The 21775-nt window shown below is 36.3% G+C and overlaps 2 protein-coding genes across 2 annotated transcripts; both read right to left on the bottom strand.

Annotated features, from left to right (window-relative positions):
• Positions 1–5270: 5270 nt before the first annotated feature.
• Positions 5271–10069, bottom strand: LOC110916352 (pseudouridine kinase). Its single transcript, XM_022161096.2, has 9 exons — positions 9988–10069; positions 9783–9902; positions 8005–8107; positions 7664–7711; positions 7450–7547; positions 7036–7150; positions 6867–6949; positions 5894–6461; positions 5271–5663 (listed from the first exon to the last, which is right to left on the bottom strand). Exons 2-9 carry the CDS (start codon positions 9900–9902, stop codon positions 5605–5607), a joined length of 1194 nt encoding a protein of 397 aa, XP_022016788.1. The 5' UTR covers positions 9988–10069; the 3' UTR covers positions 5271–5604.
• A 3525-nt stretch (positions 10070–13594) lies between these two features.
• LOC110919078 lies at positions 13595–14277 on the bottom strand. The gene has a single exon (XM_022163356.1). The coding sequence runs from the start codon at positions 14275–14277 to the stop codon at positions 13633–13635; it is 645 nt and encodes a 214-aa protein (XP_022019048.1). The 3' UTR covers positions 13595–13632.
• Between the last annotated feature and the right edge of the window lie 7498 nt (positions 14278–21775).

Genomic DNA, 21775 nt, shown 5'->3' with positions numbered 1-21775 from the left:
ACGCTCTCATGGAGACGGATTGGGATTCCTTCCCTTCTTCGGCGGATTCCGCTGCCTCTTCGGCGGCTTCCGCTGCCTCTTCAACAGCGTCCGACGCGCGAAGCGCTAGGTATTGATACAGAAAACTGGAAAGGTATAATCAAGCAGGAGGATCTGAAAAAATACTTGTATAAAAATATACCAGAAAAACAAAAAAAGATGAAAAAGGATAGGGATACGTGGGAACAAAAGATTCAAACCATAATGACTTCTTACGAGAACTATGTTAATTTCTTATGCGAACCTTTTGATAAGAGTTTAGGAAAAAATGAAAAAAAAGATGTTTTTCGAAGGTAATTAGTAAACTTGATCGTGATACTAAGTATCAATATTATAGGGAGAAATTGATGTATTTCCGGAATCATTTGAGTCATTCATCGAATCATTTGAGTCATTCATCGAATTATAGTGTTCATTATTAAAGAAAAAAAGATGTGGACTGGACCCACTTACTTTTCTTTGTATTTCCTGCTGAAACCAACCTAAGAGAAAGAGACCCAGGTGATATGGATGACCATGCACCTAAAGCCACTTTACATAAAAGTGCATATTGAAGGAGTCTTGGTCGATGGAGGGTATAGATTTCAAAGTGCCAATTTTTTCTTTCTCGGTGTGAATCATAGCTAGAAATTACATTCTTTCTCATTCACTCGGTTGGCTAAGAAGCGATCGGACTCTTATATGAGGACTGAACTTTCACTTTCTTAACAGCTCAATAGCTACTCCTTTGGTCGATCCTTTCCTTCCGGTTTATTCCAAGGACTAATTTTAATGCCCAACCATCCAAAGGTACAACCCATACTAACTCCTAACTTTTTGTTAGATTCCAATATTTATTGGATTAGTTTCCAATTCCTATGGGAATTCTAAATAATGAAACCGACCGCGATGAGTACTAGGGTCACGAAACCATAGGTAAAGACTGTGGCATCTTTTCTTTATGCCCAACAACTCCCATGCCTTTCTTGGTCGGACCAAGCCAACTATTTCCGACAAATCTTTCCTCATTTTTCATCTATTTATATAATCTGATTTTATTTATTATGAAAAAAGTATTGTTTTTAGGAGCCAAATTTTGAAATGCATAGGGAGTTGTGGAATGGGCATTTTTAATGTTTGTTAGCTTGAGCTATGTGAGGATGATGAGTTTATTGTGCTGACATGTGATGGTATCTGGTAAGGGTTTATATGAAATGACACTATAATTTATGCCGTCCAAATTTTCTTTCTTAATCTTTTGGATCATTACTAAATTATTTTACTTTCATGTGTTTAGGGATTGCATGTCAAGCCAACAGTTAATGGATTTTATCCATGACCAATTGATAATCGATAAGTTTGAGATAACTCATGTTGCCCTTTAAATTACATCAGGTTAGAGGTGACGTTGTTTGAAATGTTGTTTGAAATGTTTTGCATTATCTCAAATCCATTAAATTGATCAAATTAAATTTTAAAGAAGTTAATTATGTAACGGTTTGAATTCAGGATTCTATTAAGTGAAATTAGAGGATGACCTCGATTTGCCTACGTGTCACGTTCTTAGCTATTAAGTAAGAGAGGAAGACACAAAGGATGTGTAAAACACAGTTGAGATGATATAGGTTCAAGGTAATAAAAAGAAACCCTCTGTTGTAGAAGCAACCAGCGAGAGTGTTTTGGTGGAAAATGTGGAGGGGTCGGTGACGTTGTCGAGGGTTGTCAGGAAATGCTAAGTGATAGCATTTCCTGACAACCCTCGACAATGTCACCGACCCCTCCACAAAATTTCATTAAAACATTCTCACTGGCTGCTTCTACAACAGGGGGTTTCTATTTGTTACCTGAACCTGTATCATCTCAACTGTGTTGACTGACCCTGTATGTGTTGTTACATTAAGATTCAATTAGGATTTTTTTGATATTGAAAATTGATCAGTGTAAAACTTTATCACCTTAGATGCTTTTGTCATCTGAGGCTATGATTGCGAGATCTAGCGTGTTGTTGCAACAACACGCCAGATCGTTGTCGGCTACCGTTCGCGGCTGTTCTAGGTAGCGTTGGGTGTAATCTATGTTTGGTTGATGATAATTTGATTGATGTCACCTAAGGGATACTCAGTCAATGATGTTGATGAGATGCTTCTCACCTGAGACTAAAACTATGATGAAGCAAACGTCTGCCCGAATATAAGCAAGGTCTGACATTTTCAAATCATTTTTATTACTTTAGCAAATCATTTAGTGTTGAATGTGATGATGAATAAAAATGAATTCAAAGTGCATTTTTCTTGCGCTTTCAACATGAGGCTATGATGATTTTGTAGATTTGAGTAAAAATTGAATGAAGATAGCATTATGGTATGGCAAGGTCGTAGGATGGCAGTTGTGCATGCAACCTCTCTTGCAGCCATGGTGTTGTCATCTTTCTGCACAATCTGAGCCTGACAGTTGACAATATAAATGTTTTGCATCTTCACCATGAATAGAGAAGAAAGACAGAAATATGGCCTGTGATTTTGAATAGAGAAGAAAAAGAGTAATGTGGCCTGTGATTTTGAATAGAGAAGAAAGAGAGAGTTGATATGATTACTTCTGAGTGCATTAAATGGCCAAAACAACTCCCTATGCACTTCAAATTTTGCCTCCTAAAAAAACAGATTATTACCTGATCCTGTATCATCTGAATTCTGTCTGTGTTAACTGAACCTGTATGTGTTGTTAGATTAACATTCAATTAGGATTTTTTTGATTTTGATAATTGATCGGTTCATTTTTGATCACGTTAGATGTTTTTGTCATCTGAAGCTATGATGGCGAGATCTGGCGTGTTGATGCAATATGGCCTAATTGTTGTCGGCTGCCGTTCGCGGTTGTTCTAGGTAGCGTTGGGTGTAATCGATGTTTGGTTGATGATAATTAGATCGATGTCACCTAAGGGATACTCAGTCAATGATGTTGATGAGATGCTTCTCACCTTAGTCTAAAACTATGATGAAGGAAACGTCTGCCCGAATATACGCGAGGTCTGACATTTTCAAATCATTTGTATTACTTTAGCAAATCATTTACAGTTGACTGTGATGATAAATAAAAATGAATGCAAAGTGCATTTTTTGTCCTTTCAACATGAGGCTATGATGATTTTGTAGATCTGAGCAAAAATTGAATGACGATAGCATTATGGTATAGCAAGGTTGTAGGATGGCAGTTGTTCATGCAACCTCTCTTGCAGCCATGGTGTTGTCATCTTTATGCACAATCTGAGCCTGACATTCTGACAATATAAATGTTTTGCAACTTCACCATGAATGACCTTCGTTGACGCTGTGTTGGTGATTAAGGTTTTGAAAAGGGATCGTGTATAATTGTTGTCACATCTATACAAGAAAATGGATTTTGCAAAATGTCAGAGATGCCTAATTAGCTAGGATTCAAGGACGCCGGTAAATTTTTCAAGAATTTGTTTTTCATAAAGGTTTCATCTTTTTTGGTACATAAAGGTTTTCGCCTGAAGATGGAGAAAGGTCTGTTTGTTCTTAGTCGTGATTGGTAATTTCAAGAATTTGTTTTTCATAAAGGTTTCATCTTTTTTGGTTTGTGGTGATGATTTTTGTTTTGATGTAGATGATGTTTATAGACTCAATGAAGGCAATCTGAAAGATGTTTATAGATTCAATGTTGTTTGTTTGTTTTTCATTCAGTTTACTTTTCTCTTAAATGTGTTTTGATGATAACAGCAATTTGCTGATTACGATGACGGTTAGTTTCATAAGCAACAAACTGGTGTACACATGTGGAGGCTGCGGTGCAACACTTCAAGGTTGGTAGCATATAACTAACTATTTGTGTTTTTTTTTTGGAACATTTTGTTTGCTTTTATGTTTTAACATTTTAAAATGTTAATACAGCGAAGAAGCAGAATAACAATACAATTGACACCACATTAAACAGACTGGACAACAATTCTTCAGGAAAAACCGGTTAGTGCATTCAGAAGTTAATAATCTGAATTATGGATTGTTATTAAGATGGTTGTAAATTGGTTCTTTGTTGTTAGGTGATGTTGAGATTCTTGAATCAGTGAGAATCCGGTGCCATATAATTAAGTACATGTTATACTTCAAGGTTTTTCAATCTCTTTGCAGGCGGATAGGTGGCTTTGCGAGGTATGAAAAACAAAATTGATAAATTTAGGGAAAATGTGATTGAAAGGTGATAACGCAATAGTGGAGGATCTAATTCTACAGCTTCGAGAAATTCAGGTGTGTTTTCAAATAATGCTTCCTAGATGTTTGAAGACCGACAAATGTCCAACGAAGCAGTACTGTGGACATTTGTTATTTTTTGTCGGTTTTCAAACATCTATGAACCATTATTTGAGAACACCCCTGCATTTATTGGAGCTGTAGAATTAGATCCTCTACTGTTGGGTTATCATCTTTCAAACCCATTTTCCCTAAATTTATCGATATTGTTTTTCATGCAGGGATATAATTTGTTTTTTAGTATTTGATTTGGCTGATGACCCATGTTCAACGATGCTTTATGTTTCAGAATATACCAAGATTGCCTCTTGGTTATCATAAGGTTAAATTTTAAATTAATATGGTCTCATTTGTTAATAAGCTTATAATTATTCTTAAGCCATCATATTCTTTTTGTGAGGTCTCATTGCATCTAATCACAGCAACAACCGTTGAGCCATCACATTCTTTCCGTTTACATATCAGGTAACGGTTTTCCTTAATACATCTCGAAACTTAGGTTGTTTTATATGATTTTTCAATCACATTGCGTTGAAACTTACTGGATAGTAATTGTTAATTTCAGGTACGTTGGGGGTTGAAATCAAGAAATTCAACGCCACTTGCAGATATGGTTTCAAGGTCAATATTTGCTTGAAACAGAGACAAAGGACTTTTGTTTCTGAATGTTTTGTAGCTTCACTTATGACTTATAAAATTTGAAATTCTCAATTCATAACTATAATGCGAATGTGATGTTCTTGCAATTATTTACTCACATCAGATTTTCCATATAGATGTAGGAAAAAACTTTGCACATTAGAAACTACTAAGTTTATTTCTATATCAAACATGTACACTAACACATACTGTCTTTAACATTGTTTTATAAAGATATGTAACTAAACACAAAGAATTTAAATAATATATTATAATATGTTTTTTAGTATTTGATTCCGATCTTTATTAGAACAAACCTGTGTATTCACACGGGTGTACACCTAGTTTATATTAAAATAGGAGTATATAAACAGGATAATCAAATATGGAATAAATAATACACCAGCAGAGCCAAATCTAAGCCAAACTCAAGCTTAAAAAGTTAGCAACGAACTCAGCTTACGGCTTTAGATATAGAGCTCGCATTGGCCCCTGAATTTATAACTAAATCCTCAAGAAAAATCAAGAGTTTCAAACATCCAAATAGCACTTGCGGTTGAATGTCAGTACACAGTGTTCACTTTCGTATAATAACCGATTAACGATCGGACAAGCCTTCAAAAGTGACTTGTAAAATATGCTTCATTTTGACGTCTAGGAATCCCTTGCAGACAGTGTTTCACAGTGTCGATTCACAAAAAACAACCTTGGCACCCAAGTACGCTGATCGTGCATCGGCTGCAGTATAAAATAGCGTACATAAATTACAACCATGTAAAAATTAAACGTTTTAAGAGGTTTTATATATTTTCAAGTTTCGACCCACTTAACAACCCTTTAAGCTTCTTCTTTTTCAAAAAAAATGATTGACCCATTAAAGTCATAAAACGTAAACCAAATTGACCCAAGCTTAAACGGGTCGACACTGACAGATCTACATATGATTTTAAAAACTACAACAAGCATACCTGCAATTTGATCCAAATTATAACCATTAGGTACATTTGTCTCCACCTCAACAGCACCTTTAGCAGCCGCAATTCCAACCGCAACACTTTGCATAACATCTAAACCCGCACAAATCGAAGCAACCGCTCCACCAACCAAACAATCACCAGCACCCGTCAGTCTCACAACTGACGCACATTCGACAGCTGGAAAATGCACCACATACGGGCTCATACTAGACCTTTCTTCAAGCCTTAATGCACTAAAAAACCGTTCAGATGGGCAGAGTTGACTTATGGTATCGTATAACCTTCTGCCTATTTCATGTGACCTGTCGTTTCTTTTTGGCCCGATATGTTTAAAGTTGAACCGTCCTTTAGAGCATAATAATACGCCTTTTGAACCGAGGGTTAGAATAACCACTTTGATGCCGGTTTCAAGTAAAACCCATATTGCGGGTTTTAGTTGTTGAAATAGAGATGATATTGTGGTGTTGTTATTTTTTGTAATTGTGGGGAGTTTTTGTTTGTTAGATAGAGAATTTGCCATCGAAATTAGCTCGTCTTCATTAGGTGAAGCAAACGTTACCTGTAACAAAATTTTCAACAGTATTTAGTGAGTCAAAGATGATTAAAAAATAATCAAACTATTTGAGTAAAATGACAGAGGTTTTAGAGTAAAGTACACAGATGGTCCCTGTAGTTTACAAAAAATTTAGATTTGGTCCCTAGCTTTCGGAAAGTATACAAATGGTCCCTGTGGTTTGCACTTTGTAACGCATTTAGTCCCTAACTTGGACATGCTAAAACCTTCAGATTTGTTGGCTAGGGACTAAATGCGCTACAAAGTGCAAACCACAGGGACCATCCGTGTACTTTCCGAAAGCTAGGGATCAAATTCAAAGTCTTGGTAAACCATAGGGACCATCCGTGTACTTATAAACACCGACATTCGAAATTGTGTTAAATAAGAGGTTTTGAAATAGAGACTCACATACTTGGCAACGGAAGCGATTCTTTTCGACTTTGCGACAGATACAGGCTCAAACCACACTGGGGTACCAACTTCTGTTGCCACTGCAAGAAGAAGATTAAAAAGTTCAAAAAAAAAATTGTTTTTTTTTTTAATTATTTTTTTTTAAATTTAATTTGGGGGTACATACGCTGACAAGACATTTTGAGAGCTGGTAGACTTAAGTTCGCATCAACCATCATGATAGGAGCTGATGCTATACTGCGTTTAAATTGTACGACCCACTCGGGTGTAAGAAACCGTTCCTAGAACAGATAACAAAAAACCACTTAATTAAATTACAATTTAGGCCAGGCGGAGTCTGATTATCCCGCAAAAACAATTATTCATTTTTATAACTAGTTAATAAGATAACGAAAAGTCAAAAACTATGTTATTAGTTATTACACTATTGATCCTTTTCTTGTTTTTAGTTATATGACTCGTTAGAGATAAACCACAACCAAAGATAATCCAATAATCAGTACATAACTTAAACTGTCAACTGTGATTATTGGAAATAACGCTACCCAAAAATTTTAGATTTAAAAAAAAAAATACTTACAAGTGATTCAACACTTGCAACAGCAGCCGACGGTTCTCCTTCGGTATCAAAGACAATGCATACAACTGGAGTCTCAATCTCATGGCTCATTCGAATGCCTTTTATAAATAAATAAATAAATAAAAATACAGATTTATATTTATAATCAACATTTTCTATTAAAAAATGTGATTCAATATATAATATCAGAATTGGTACTCAAAAACGAGTCTACCTTCTAATGATAATCCTGCAGACTTCCAGTATTCCAGCAGCAAATTCCCTGTTGAATTTAACAATGTAAAACATCTGTAACTTCTCATAAATAAATGGTGTGTCAAATATAACAGAAAAAACATCTAATATTACATTAATTAATAGTATAGCTTTTGAATAAAATGATTTAGGAGTTTTATGCTTTAACCATACACTTTGTGCACCTTTCTACCGGTTGAACATGTGTTTTTTTAAGCTTAAACTTTTTTACCCATGAGAGATCAAGCATAACATGATTGACCTGTTTAATTAAATGGATTAAAATTGCTACTTGTAGGGCATGCTATTGGCATCGCTGACCTGGCATGTCCAATCCTAATGCACTTATCATGTAAGGCTTTGTTCCAAGTTTCGATACGCACTCAGCAATGTTCCTTGCTACACCACCTGCTGCATATTGCACCTGAATACAACTTAAACAAATTGAGCGTTTAGGGGTGTTTGGATGTGCCGCATTTGAACTACTTATTGCAGCTTAAAGATATTCTGATTCTGACTATATCCTGCTTTAGGGCATAGTTGTCAATAGCGAGCGTATCGATCCCTATAGCGTGCTACGTAGCGTATAAGTCTAGACTCGCTATTAGGGTTGTAGCGATAGATAGCGATAATAGCGAAAAACTTTTTTTGTTTTTTTTTAATATAAATAGAAATTAAATATAGCTATAAAATAGCTGGATTTTAGGTTTTTGTTAAGTACAACAACAACCATACCCAGTAAATCCCACAAATAGCAAAGCTACTTATAGGGTCTGGGGAGGGTGGGATGTAGACAGACCTTGCCTCCATCCCTAGGGATAGAGAGGCTGCTTCCAGAACAGACCCTCGGCTCCAAAAGGAACAGCATGTTAAGTATACATGTAAAATAGCATATATATATACCAGGGTATTTTGATATAATATACATATAAATTTAATAAAAAAATTCTAGTGCATCGCTATTTATAAAATAGCCGCCCGCTATATTTCGCTATGCAGCATATAGGTACCTTATCGCTATATGTCGATATTCGCCATTAACAACTATGCTTTAGGAGGTGTTTGGGATTTACGCTTATAAGTATAAGACTGCGCCAATGAGGTGGTGGTGGAGTGGTAAGGGAGAGTCTTGGTGTTCTAAGGGACCCAAGTTCGATTCCTGCCCTCCCCATTATTTTCTGCGGCACCTGGTGATGATGGGAGACTAGGCGAATAGGTGGAGATCGCTAGTTCGATCCTTGAACTGAGCGGGTTTTACCTCACCGCACTGTCGTGCCTTCGGGCGAGTGTTCACGGGCTTCGGCCCTAGGTGAGGGTTTTCCCCGGTTCGGAGGCGAATGTATCCTGATGTGGTGAATTTCGCCAGTAGCCCGTTTGGAGGATTCGTTGGCCGTTCAAAAAAAAAGTATAAGACTGCGGGGTATGGGGCGGGGGTTTGGGCGTGGGTGGGCTGAAAACGCCCAAGCCACCACCCCGGGTGGGCATGGGTTTGGGCGTGGCCCCTTTTTCGTGGGTTTGAAGCCGGGCGTGGGGCGGGCTAGCAAGGTGACATGGCAGACTCTCAATGGCTATGTGTCAACTCATGCCCCCAACCCAAGCTCCCAACTCAAGCCCCACCCCCAACCCAAGCTCCCAACTCAAGCCCCACCATACCCCATGGGCGTGAGTTTTTTTTTTCCATTTTTTTCCCATTCCACGTGTCAACAAATGCCCCAACCCATGCCCCAACCCAAGCCCACCATACCCCACAGTCTAACCACTTTTACTTCATCCAAACATTTATATCTGTTTTCGAAAATCGCAACTAAGCTGTTAAAATCAAGCAATCCAAACAAACCCTAATCAACCTATTCTGTGATAAGGTTTAAAAAAAAAAAACTTTTAAAGGTTCAAATACTCATCCAAACACTCCCTTTAACAAAATCATAATCCCTATGTCTGACAAGAACACACATTTAGAATAAGATTTCAGATCAATCTTGCTACTTTTCAAACTAGGTTAAAAATTGAATCTTTTTTTACTAGTTTATCACCATTTTTTAAACTACAAAGTGCATTTGATAACAAATGATATAAAAAATGATGATTTATAATAATACCTTGCCAGGAGCTGTAGTTCTAGGGTTTGGAGGAATAGAAGGAGTGGCGTGAATATCTAACACCATACCCCCAATTATCACAGCCTCTGCTTCACCTTTTTCATCATTTCCATTTTCCATCTGCAAATTTGTTTGTAGATGAATGAGAGATTCTGAAAAAAAAAAAAAAATTGATGAATTTGAATGATCAAAGAGGATGATTTACGTGTGATTTTTTACTGCCTTCGAAGAACAACAGCTCCCAAGTTTTAGTTTGTACAAGTATGTACGCCCCAGAGCAGAGGATGTTATTTTGATTCGAGAAAAATGTCTGGATATAGCTTAGTGAAATTTCACATATAGTCCTTTATCTTTTAAAAATTACACTTATAGTTCTTAACTTTTGTATACTTGTTTCTCTGATAGTTCGTAATGTGGGTGAATGTTAGTTTTCTCAGTTAAGACCGTGAGGTATGGTGGGGCGGGGGTTTGGGGCATGGGTTGACACGTGGCTTGGGTGGGCTTCGCTGGGCTGACCCACATTGAAGACGGTATGGTGGGGCGGGGGTTTGGGGCGTGGCCAGCCCAAACTGCATATTTATATTTTTAAAACAAATTTAAATTTTTTAATAATGTTTTTTAAATAAAGAAAATTACATAAAAAAATTCCTAGTGCTTGTAATATTTTTTCTTTATCTCTTCTCTCGTCTCCAACATTAGTTCCAACTCTTCACCTGATAGGTGATCGATGGGCTGGGCTAGAAATTTCATATCATCTCGTCTTTCTTTCAGGGCATCCCTAGCTTCTTTGTTCTTCCGAATTTCGGCTCTTTGTTGTTGGAATACGTTGAATGTATCTAACTTGCATGCAATGTCTTCCAACTGATCGTTGTATACTCCCCTACGCGAGCCCGAACTCCCAACTGAAGGCGATGGCGTACCCGATCTTGATTTTTGAGCGCGCCTTTTTGCAGCATCTCTTCCGTATTCTGGCCGGTTTGGCGAATCATCCACAAAGTCCTCAAACTCTTGATCTCGTGCATCCGATTGGGCCTGGGACGAGGGTGTCCTTGACCTTTTGGAAGACGTGTTAGTTTCGCTACCACTGAGAATATTCGTCCACTTGGTATGGAACTTACAAATGTCCCAACAATGCATGAAACGGAAGTCGCTCCCCACATTCGTTTTGTATGTAACTAATGCATTTGTCACAAAGTCGGCTTCGATTTCACCACTTTTTGGGTTTTGCTTTGCCTTATGTAAATAACCACTAAATTTGGTGAGTTGCCCGCTTATCTCGGTCCACATCGAGGATAAGCTATCATTTTCACGATAAAGCTCAATTTCCATTTCTTCATGGAATGCTTTACTGATCGCGTCCCACAAATGGTTTCTATGTTGAGAATTTCCTATTTTAATAAAAACAAAATTTCATATATTATAAAAAAACATAAATATTAAAATAAGGGCTACAAAATTTTTAAAAATACCTAAAGTTGGATGTAGAGATTGTTGAACCCAAGCCCTTGCCAATGCAACTTCTTCTTTAAGGACCCATCTTTGTTGTTTTCGTTTGGCGCTTCCAAGTGCTTTCTCGGCCTCGGTTTTTTTCTTTTGACTTCTCTTCTTGATGGGTTTGGATGCGGAAGGACCATCGATGGAGGGTTGAGTTTCGGGGACGGTTTCGGTTTGGGAAAGGTTGATGGACGTTTGTGAAAGGTTGGTGGGCGTTTGTGGAATCGTGCTAGGTATAGAATCGTCGGTGTGAGGGAAGTTAGTATACACACGATTCGAGAGATACGATGCGTAACCCGCCATATCGGGCATAGTGGAGTGTATTAAAAATGGAGGAATTGGACGATTGGGTGGTGGGCTAGGATTTTCTTGTAATGCCCACGGGTTGTTCGGGTCAAAACCACGATTATGGGGATTCATTTTTCGTATTGTGGTTGGATAAGAATTTGTTTTTTTTTTAAAATAAGATAGAGATGATTATAGAAGAGGGGGGGGGTAGTTGTGGTAAAAAATATGAATAGAAATGAGTTTTATAGTGAAAAAATCAATTTTTTTACACATAGCCATTGGCCAACGGCTAGCCCAAACAGCTAGTTGTCTTGGCCAATCAGCTCCCGCCATGTCACCTTGATAGACCCGCCCAACGCTCGGGCTGAATCCCCCGCCCAAGGGGCCACGCCGAAACCCAAGCCCACCTGGGGTGGTGACTTGGGCGTTTGTGGCCAACCCACGCCCCAACCCCCGCCCCATACCCCATAGGTGTGAAATGACCTAAGTACCTTTCTTGTAAATTAATAACTAAAAAGTTAAAAGAAATATACTTGATATTTAAAAATTTATGTGAGACCCAAATCATGTACTAAAATTGGTATGGTTGTGAAAGATAGATGATGATGGTGATGAAAGATGGAAATGGTGATGAAGAGTGAGGAAGATGAAGCGGGTGGGGTGGGTTTCACCTAAATTTTTCTAACTATCGGGGCATTTTTCTCTTTTGATTGCAAATATTAGAGAGGAATTTAAAACTTACACCACTATATGGTTTCTAACTTTCTGTTAATGAGGTGGGTGGGGTGGTGTGGTGTGGTGTGACGGCTGATGGTGTAGTTTTACGGGTTTGTTAACGTTCATTTTAACGAGAGATATATTAATGCATGATTGCACATAACTTTGATTCTTCCAAACCCAAATTTTCTCATCTTAGATAAGAGATGCTAATGGTCATTTCCTACATCACAACTTTGTTCGTTTTTCAAGAACATTTCATTTATTTTAACGAAAACCGAGTTGGTTTCGTATAAGTCAGTGATGAACTCAGAATTTTTTTTCATGGGAGAGAAACTTTTTAGGGGTTGATTGGTCATTAGTCTATCGCTTTATAATAATCTTTTCGATCCGGTACGGGTCAGGTCATATTAACTTTTTTAACTAAATTTAATGTAATCAACAAAAGTATATCAAACATCATTACAATGCATAATGAAAATACAATATATCTAAAATTGTTCGCGAGATTTTATTTTTATAATAAAGTTTAAAACCATGGGCTAAAGCCTAAAGCCTAAGTATTTGGACATTGGGCCTAGAGTTGCCCTTAAAAGTTTAAAACAAATCTTTTAAATGGAGGAGTGGGACGGAGCGTGAAAGGATGGCGAGGTGTGACACGTAACACACATTTTTTTTATTATTTTATAAAAAACAAATCTATTAAATAAAAAAACAAATCTCTAAACCACACCTATCACATCGCCCACATCATCATCAACAACACAACGCCTATGGAAATCCTCCCGCCCCTTCCCCACACCAGCCACAACGCCACTCTGGGGTGGTGTTTCAGCGTGATTGTGGCTTCCACGCTCACACCGGATGGTCTTAACTTAACACATGTTAGAGATCAAATTGGGCTTTATTATATAAATTATATTAGCGTTTAATTGAGAATTATTATTTATATTTGAAAATTTATAAATTTCTAATTTGGTTTTTCCTTAGAAGTCGGTTTCAAAAGTTCAATGGGGGCGATGGGTTAATAAATGTTAGTGTAGGCGCCTCTCAATGGTGGAACAAATCGAAATGTTATATACTTGCATCATTCAACATAACTTTATATATTCGTAGCATTTGAACATCGATATCTCATTCCATATTCACATAACAAAATAACAGATTTAACACATCAAGAAAATGCATTACTTATTTTATATTAATCAACATAAAATAGATCATAAACAAAAAAACAAAACAAAACAATACAATCATTATGTATAACTGAAATACGAAAATAAGAAATTACTAACAATCAACCAATCAACCTGAACACGACCCATTAAACCTAAACGATCTAATCAATCTGTCACAAACGATCAAACGGTCCATTTGGTTCGAGTTGCTTGCACAACCCTAAATAGGTCAAGAAAAGAACCCGGTCCTTGGCTCCGGTCCGATGATTCCTAGTATGCTTACAAAAATACTTGAGTTGTGCCAAAGTACAACATCCAAGCATCTGTCCCAAAAGCAAAAACAACCAATTTATTGACTTCTTATTTTGTGCCATTATGGGCTTCACACAATTTTCTTGAGCACAATATTTGCAATTTGGCAAAGTAGGGTACAACCATGATTGTGGAGCTCTATCTTTCAACTTATATTTATTCTCCTTCACATAGCATGAGATTTCCAAAAACTTAGCTTTAACATCATGCTCGATTTGATATTGTCGGTTGCAACGCTTGCATTGAACGTCGCCTGATATGACGTTGATACCCGAATCCGCTAGGTGTTTGAGGCTGTGAACAATGGCTCGGTGGTTTGTTGCCCATGGGAATGGTGGTGGGATAGTTGGAGATTTTCCTTGTGGTAGGACTTGTCTTGGGTTCCTACGGTTGTGACGAAGCGCCACAACGCGTTGTGGTGGCGGTTGCGGTTGTTGGAGGGAGAGTTTGAGGTCGGCTTGACCATCTTGATGATGGTTGCCGGTTAAGGCTAATGGTGTTCTCATGGTTTGTGATGATGGAAAATAGTTGAGTTTGGTTAAATAGTTGAATAAGTAGCGGGTGAGAAAAATGAGATAAACTTTTAAATTTCAAATATTTTATTATGTTATCATCCGGTTTTATCTCTTTATAACAAACAAAAAACTGAATATTACATAAATAGACCGGGTTTTTCTCTTTATAACTTATGATGTACATATCTTTCAAATTTCAAATTTTGTATAGATTATCTAGTTAGTGTTATCTTGCATGGTTTTGAATAAATTGTTAAGTTGGATTTTATTTGTTGCTCTCACTCTATTACGGTCATCGGGGAGGGACTATTAGTGCACATATCTCATTTAGAAGAATTATAGTATACATTATACAATAGGTCTAGAGGTCCCGACCCGAAACCGGTTTGAAACCAATGGCATGAGAAACCGGTTTGAAACTGAAGGGTTGTGACCAGTTTGTAATCCTCAATTTGAAACCTGATTGAACCTGAACCGAATAGGTAATAAATAAAAACTTAATGACGTTGTATACGTTCATTAAACCTGACCCGAACATGTAATGAATAAAAGAGTGTACCTATCCACACACTCATCTCACTATCTACACACTTAAAAAGGTGATTTTTGTCTTTACATGCACACCCTGCAGTGTCGAACTGTGGCCAAAACGAGGCGTTTTGGTCCGATTAACCAGACAAAGACTGACGGGTGTCTGACGGGTCTGTTGACCGGACCAAAACGCTGAGCTTTGGCCGCGATTTGGTCCTGTCAACCAGACAAAAGACTGATACCCGGTCTGGTTGACAGGACCAAAACGCGGCCAAAGCTCGGCGTTTTGGTCCGGACAACAGACCCGTTAGACACCCGTAGTCTTTGTCTGGTTAATCGGACCAAAACGCTCCGTTTTGGCCACAGTTCGACACTGCAGGGTGTGCATGTAAAGACAAAAATCACCTTTTAGGTGTGTAGATAGGCAAAATTGGTGTATGGATAGTTTGGCCCGAATAAAAACTTAATGACGTTTAGGGTTGTGCCCGATTTATGCACACCTCTGATTAAAATAATTAATGAATAAAAAACTTAATGACGTTGTATACGTTCATTATAAGTTATGTCGATCTACCAAATATGTACTATAATACAATAGTTATTGGCAACTTTTTTTTTTTTTTTTTGTTATTTTTAGTGAGGCTACAAAAATATTAACATTTGAATTTTCTAGGCTCCAGGATGATTTGAGGTCTTGTGATCGATTCATTTGGATATGCAAGCTATGATAAAACTGTGTGTTGGCCTTTTGGGTGGTGAATAATAGCTAATTTTAAATTAGTTAAAAGAATATGCTAGAAAAATAGCCACTAAATAACAATGACTAATCTTCTCCCAAAAATATTATACTATTTACTAACCTTTTGGATACTAAGTTTATACTTATGAAGTATAGAGTATCCAAGGATTAGTATATATGCTAGCCATGTTTTATGAACAATTTTATCTAAATAAAAAAACAAAATGTGCATATGACGTTGATTTCATGATTTTACTTTTTTAGATTTTTTTTATTTCCTATAATTATAAATTAATCATAAAGTCAATCTATATATTTTTAAATATATTCAGTTTGTGAAATTATAAATTAATCATGAAGTCAATCTGTATATTTTTAAATCTATTCAATTTGTGAACTGATAAACGACCAATTTGATAACGATCTAATTTTCAGAACATTAAACTTAAATGTTAACTAATCAATCTTTGCATGTATGTATGAGTTCTTTTAATATTCCAGTATTTTTAACAACTTTTTACATATAAATATCATTTAACCTTACACTTGCAAAGATTTTAACCAACATTACTTTTAAAATTCCATTATGTCCAAAGTCTTAATTACAATGTTGAAAGAGAGGGACAATGCTCATAAACATGTTTGACTTCATTTGTATCAGTTAAAAATTAATAAATATTTATTATGCATTAGATGCTTTTATAGTTTTAACTTTTAAGTTGTTAGATATGTATCTATTTATAAAATGGATAATCTACGGAAATCATTTCTTTTACAGGTTAATTAAAACTAACTGTTACCTGCTTGCCTATATTTATGGATCTGTTACCGTATACATTTTACTACTAATTAGATATTAAAATGTGTCTACATAAAAGTAAAGTAAGAATGTTTAAATCACAATCAAAGTTAATGATTTGAGTTGATATACTACAGTAAACAGATAAATATACATGCGTTCTTTAAAATGATACATTGTTTCTAGGAGATATATATTGTTTCTAGGAGATGATGAACACGAAAAAAAACAGCTTACTACGTAATTTTATAATTTACGAATTATTGATGGATTTTTATTTGTGATAGATTGTTGGTGTTGTCGATGAAAGAACCGTCGGGAGTTTGCTGGTGAGGAACTACATTAATGGACGACGAAGAATTTGCGGGTGAAGAACCACATTAATGAACACTTCGTTGTTGATCCATTAGTGAAGTTATCAATGATCTTTTGGTAATATCCATCAGTGTTCTCGGCCATTGCGAGTACTGTTGGTACTCTATCAATGAATTTGCTTTCTGTGATCCTTGACGGTCCGTTAGTACGTCTGTCCCCAGACTCAATTTTATCATAAAACCTCACATGCGGTTCATACTTTCCCTTAAGTCTTTGATTTGTAATTTCAATATGTTAACAGTTAGGCTTGGCAGTTTCAGCCCATCCACTTAAAAATGGGTTCAAATGGACTTTTAATTTAAGGCTATGGGTTGTTTTGGACTATACAATATTCTTGTTTGTGAGTATATATGATGGTATATCATGTTTTATATATTTCTATGTTTACTATGCTACTATCTAATCACTTGTTTTGTTATTGGAGTCAGGGGTTTTATTGGAAGTAAGGTTTGCGTACATTCCACTCTTCGTAAACCTTACCTATAGTCTTGCTGTTGGCGTAATTCCCGACTCATCAAAGGAGTTCAAGTCACAAGTCGCAGTCGGTGAATTTGAGGGACCAAATTTAACAAGTATGTTAAATTGGTTAAGTTTCCTAATTATGTTATAATGTAGTAATTAGTAATGTCTTGGTCACCAAGTTAGGGGTAGCCTATATAAACCAAGCTAGGGTTAGACATTATTAAGATAAGAGAAGAAAACCGAGTTATGGTTTATGATTTGTTATAATCAAGTTTTTTGAGTTACATTTTCTTAGTTGTAATAAAAGTTTTTGGAGAGTTATTCCATTCATTCATATTCTTGTGTTTGATTATTCGATTGGGACTTGACTTGCTGCCTATGGGATTTACTAGGTATGATTGTCGGGTTATTTCCATGGGGTCCAAGTGTCCAATTAGGTATATTTAAGAATTAAAAAACAAATTTGTGGGTCAGGACGGGTTAACTGAAAATGGACGATGGGCCGGGATGAGAAATTAGTTAATTATCTAAAAAAACAAACAGGTCTTCCATGATTCGTTTCAGACTTTCGTTAGGGTTTGTGCATCAAGGATTTATTTCACAAAATCACCGTTCAAGACATAATCGTTTGGGACGCATCAATGATTCGTTCCAAACTTCAGAATCGATTCATTTGTTAAGGTATTATAACACATCTTCGTCTCCGAGTAGTCCGATTGTTTAGACACTAATTAATTTTATTAAAACTACTTCAAAAGATTTTTCTATCAAACATTATTTATTACCTAACATTACTTTTAGATAGTACATGTTAAATTAAAAGAACTTGTAAATTACAGCTACTCCGTATATTCTTCGAATAAATGTCAAAAAAGACAATATTAAATATCATACTTGTTAGGTGTATTAAATATGAAGGAATCTGTAACAAAACAAGTCTAATTTGTTTGCAGTTTTTATTTTCACATGTCTCCATTCTTTTTTCTTTAGCTTTTCAGTTTTCACATATAATTCAAACTTGCATTTGCTTTAATTAAGTTTAACAAAACATGAAGATCGATAAGTTTATAACATTAAGCCATAAAAAACTCTCAAAAAATCCATCATAAAGCTACACTCCTAGTTCGTTTAATTTAAAATTCATAAACAAAAATCTTTGCACCAAGAATAAACAACATACGTCATAAAATCAAAACAAGTACCGTTAGTCTCATCGCTCACTTCTTCTTCTTGGCAGCATCCTGCCTTGGTCTGCAAAGTCAGCAAACATTTATTTTTTTAACTTTTTTAATTTTTTTTTATTTTTCTTAAAAATTTTATTTATTTTTATTTTTTTATTTTTAAAATTTTTCATATTTAATTTTTTTAATTTTTTTTATTTTTAAAATTTTTCATATTTAATTTTTTTTATTTTTTTATTTTAAAAAAAATCAATTTTTGTTTTGATTTTTTTGTAAAATTTTTATTTTTTGATTTTTTTATTTCTCTAATTTTTTGTTTTTTTTATTTTTAATTTTTTTTATTATTTTTCATTTTTAGCTTATCAGGATTGAAACTCATCTTGACCCAAACTCATTCTAACGTTTTTCTTAATGAACTCATCCTAATCCATAACCTAAACCTGCCCAACCCACCCATTTTGCCACCCCTAATTAGGGTTTTAAGGGGGCATTGGGCTTGTAGGGGTTCAAGGGTTGCTCCTGCTGGTCCAGGTGCCAAGCCCTTGGTTGGGCTCGTGTTAATTTTTGCCTTAGAGGTGCTTAATTGGAAACGTATTAGATTTTCACTGACTGAACAGAAGTTGCATAGAAAATTATCTTTAAGGTTACGAGAATTAAGTCGTAAGTTGTTGACGTGACTGTGTCGTCCCGATCAGTCAAAAACCCAATTAAACCTAGGTAGCTAGGGTAAGTCGGGTATCGTATCCACGAAGAGCAGATGGTCAGTATCGCACGACCCGTTCGATTAGTTAAACTATTTACGAACAATGTACAATGTAATTCTGAAGCTTGCTAATTTTTATATTTAGTTTGTTTAGAAAAATTATTAGAAACCACTAATTAGAATGAGGAAAAATAACAAGTTAGAAACAAGGGTCACACCCGGTTCGACAACTGCAAGACCTAGAATTTCTACACGTTAGACTTAATTTAGTTGCATTTTATTATTAACGGATTTAGTATTACGTGGCTTAGGGTGCCAAGAGCTATCAACGTCATAGACAACGGACCGCACTACGCTTCATTATCAAGAACATGTAAATCCTAACCTATAGCAAGGCATAATTACACATATTCATTTCACAAAGTCAAATTAGTAACTCTTTCGACAATTCATGAATCCAATACGAATGCAAGACAATTGATATAAGTTTCAAATGTAATTCAAGTTGTCACAAATCAAAATCAACACATAGCAAAACCTAATCTTACAAAAGTTTACACCGGGGTGAAACCTCCAAGGAATTAGCCGCGCATGATCGAAAAGACGCGATCACCGGATGTTTGGAACTCGGATTGGATCATCTTTAGGCTTGTGGGATGATGAATGATGTAGGTTGATGTTTGGATGAAGGATGATGGTGTAATGAATGATGGATGATGAATTAGGGTTTGTGGAATTGGGATGTTTGGTGAAATAGATGATGATTGTGGATGATTTGGATGAAGCTTGATGATATGGATGGATTAGAGATCAAGAAGATGATGAATTGTGGCTCCAAGATCAATATTCAAACTCAATTAAGTTGTAACTCCCAACTTGAATGGCCTCTGAGCCAATAGAATTCGTTTTTAACACCAAAATAACCAAAATTCGCGTTTGAGGAAATTACTGCCCGTCGCCGATGCCTGGGGGCCCGTCGGCGACGGCCTCTCCTGCTCCCACTTTTCCCATACGCGTTAAATGGCTGGATACGGGGTTTTGTGCCGACGGGGTTCATTACAGGGCGTCGCCGACGACCCCTCCAACTCGTGTTTTTTATTTTTCACTTCTTAAGCTCCCGTTTGATCCGTAACGCGTCCCGGTTGTCCGTTTTTCATCCCGGTAGCTCATGAAGCTCTCAAAAAGCACCTTAAACTTTATTAAACCTGCAAAACACAAATCTAATTAAAAGTAGGCTATTCAAGGTTAAAAGTCAAGTAAAAACCCAAACTTAAACATACACAAGCACCGTTATTCGGCCACGTATCAGTTGTTGCTAGTCGATAGCAATTTGGTTAATGATCGTCAATAGGAACTTGTAGTGCAGTAACAAATGAGCTTAGGTAGCAAATGAGCCTATGTAGCAACTGAGGCGCGCTAGCATCTTGGACCTCGGTAGGAATTTGGAACTTTGATAACAACATAGTTACTACCAAGGGTGTTTTTGGGGGATTTCCTACAGATGTAATTGTGCAATTGCCAACCATTATAACCACTAACCGAATAACCACCAACTAAAACGTTGTGATGGTTCGACGTCATATATCCAGAAATCATCTAGTATAATTGGATGAAATTTCATACTTCTAATTTCACAAAGAAGAACCACTCGACCTTGAATATATTTTCTGTCATATCCAATTATTGATTTCGTGTACAAGCAAAATACAAAATCAAGTATGTAAACTTGTCGTTGCGGCTACTACGTACTTCATATGGCAAGAACGGAATAACTGGCTATTTTCACACCTTCAAAGGAATGCAGAGACGGTGGCACAAGTGATCCTTGATATGGTGCGGTTTCGTATAATGGGGTTCAAGATCGGCAGAGACGTAAAGCATAGGAAGCTTTTGGAAAGATGGGAAATTATGGAAGAGGACCCGGGTTAAATGCGAGTCTAGTCTTCTAGTGTGTTGTGTTACGTAGCTTTGTTTGTCGGGTTGTTTTGTTTGTTTGGGCCGTATTTTGGGTTATGTTTTTGTTTTGTCCTAGGCTTGGTATGTCAAGCCTAGTAGTGTGTGTCAAACTTTTTGTCGCACCCTGTTCTTTGATTCTTTTATAAAATTCACCGGGGTAACCCTTTACAAAAAAAAAAAAAAAAAAAAATACAAACTCAAGTAAATATTAGGAGATAAACAAAATCAATTGGCACATCACAATATCACATGTTCAATATAGAAAAGCTTGCTAACAATGAAAAATCGTATTCTTTAGATTTTATTACTTTTTGTCCAACTAAGACGAACATAATTTATGTGTTATAAAACGGTGACTAATTCAGATGGTAAAAAAAAAAATGCCCAAATGAGATAAAAGTCCAAATGGGCTGAACCAACTAATTGGGAGCGAAGTCTAAACAATAAAAACCACGCTTTAGAATCTAGATAAAAGTCCGGATGGGCTGAAGCCTAACTGGGCCAGGCCCATGTACTAAAGTACCATAACAAAAATATATAAACTTTGGAGGGTGAACAAATCGGGTTCTGAGCTCAAACTAGTTTGGGTTGAAATCAGGTCGGGTTCGATCAGAAAAAGTCAAAATCAGTTTTGGATGGGATAGGGTTGGTTTTGGCCAGTTTGAAACCGAGTTTTAACTGATTCGATTCGAGTTTGACTGGTTTCAAACCAATTTCAAAGTATATGGTTGGTTACAAACCCA

The sequence above is a fragment of the Helianthus annuus genome, chromosome 16, assembly GCF_002127325.2.
Source record: "Helianthus annuus cultivar XRQ/B chromosome 16, HanXRQr2.0-SUNRISE, whole genome shotgun sequence".
NCBI classification, from domain to species: Eukaryota; Viridiplantae; Streptophyta; class Magnoliopsida; order Asterales; family Asteraceae; genus Helianthus; species Helianthus annuus.
Note: the sequence above shows the minus strand (reverse complement) of the source record. Positions and strands in the feature narration are given on the sequence as shown.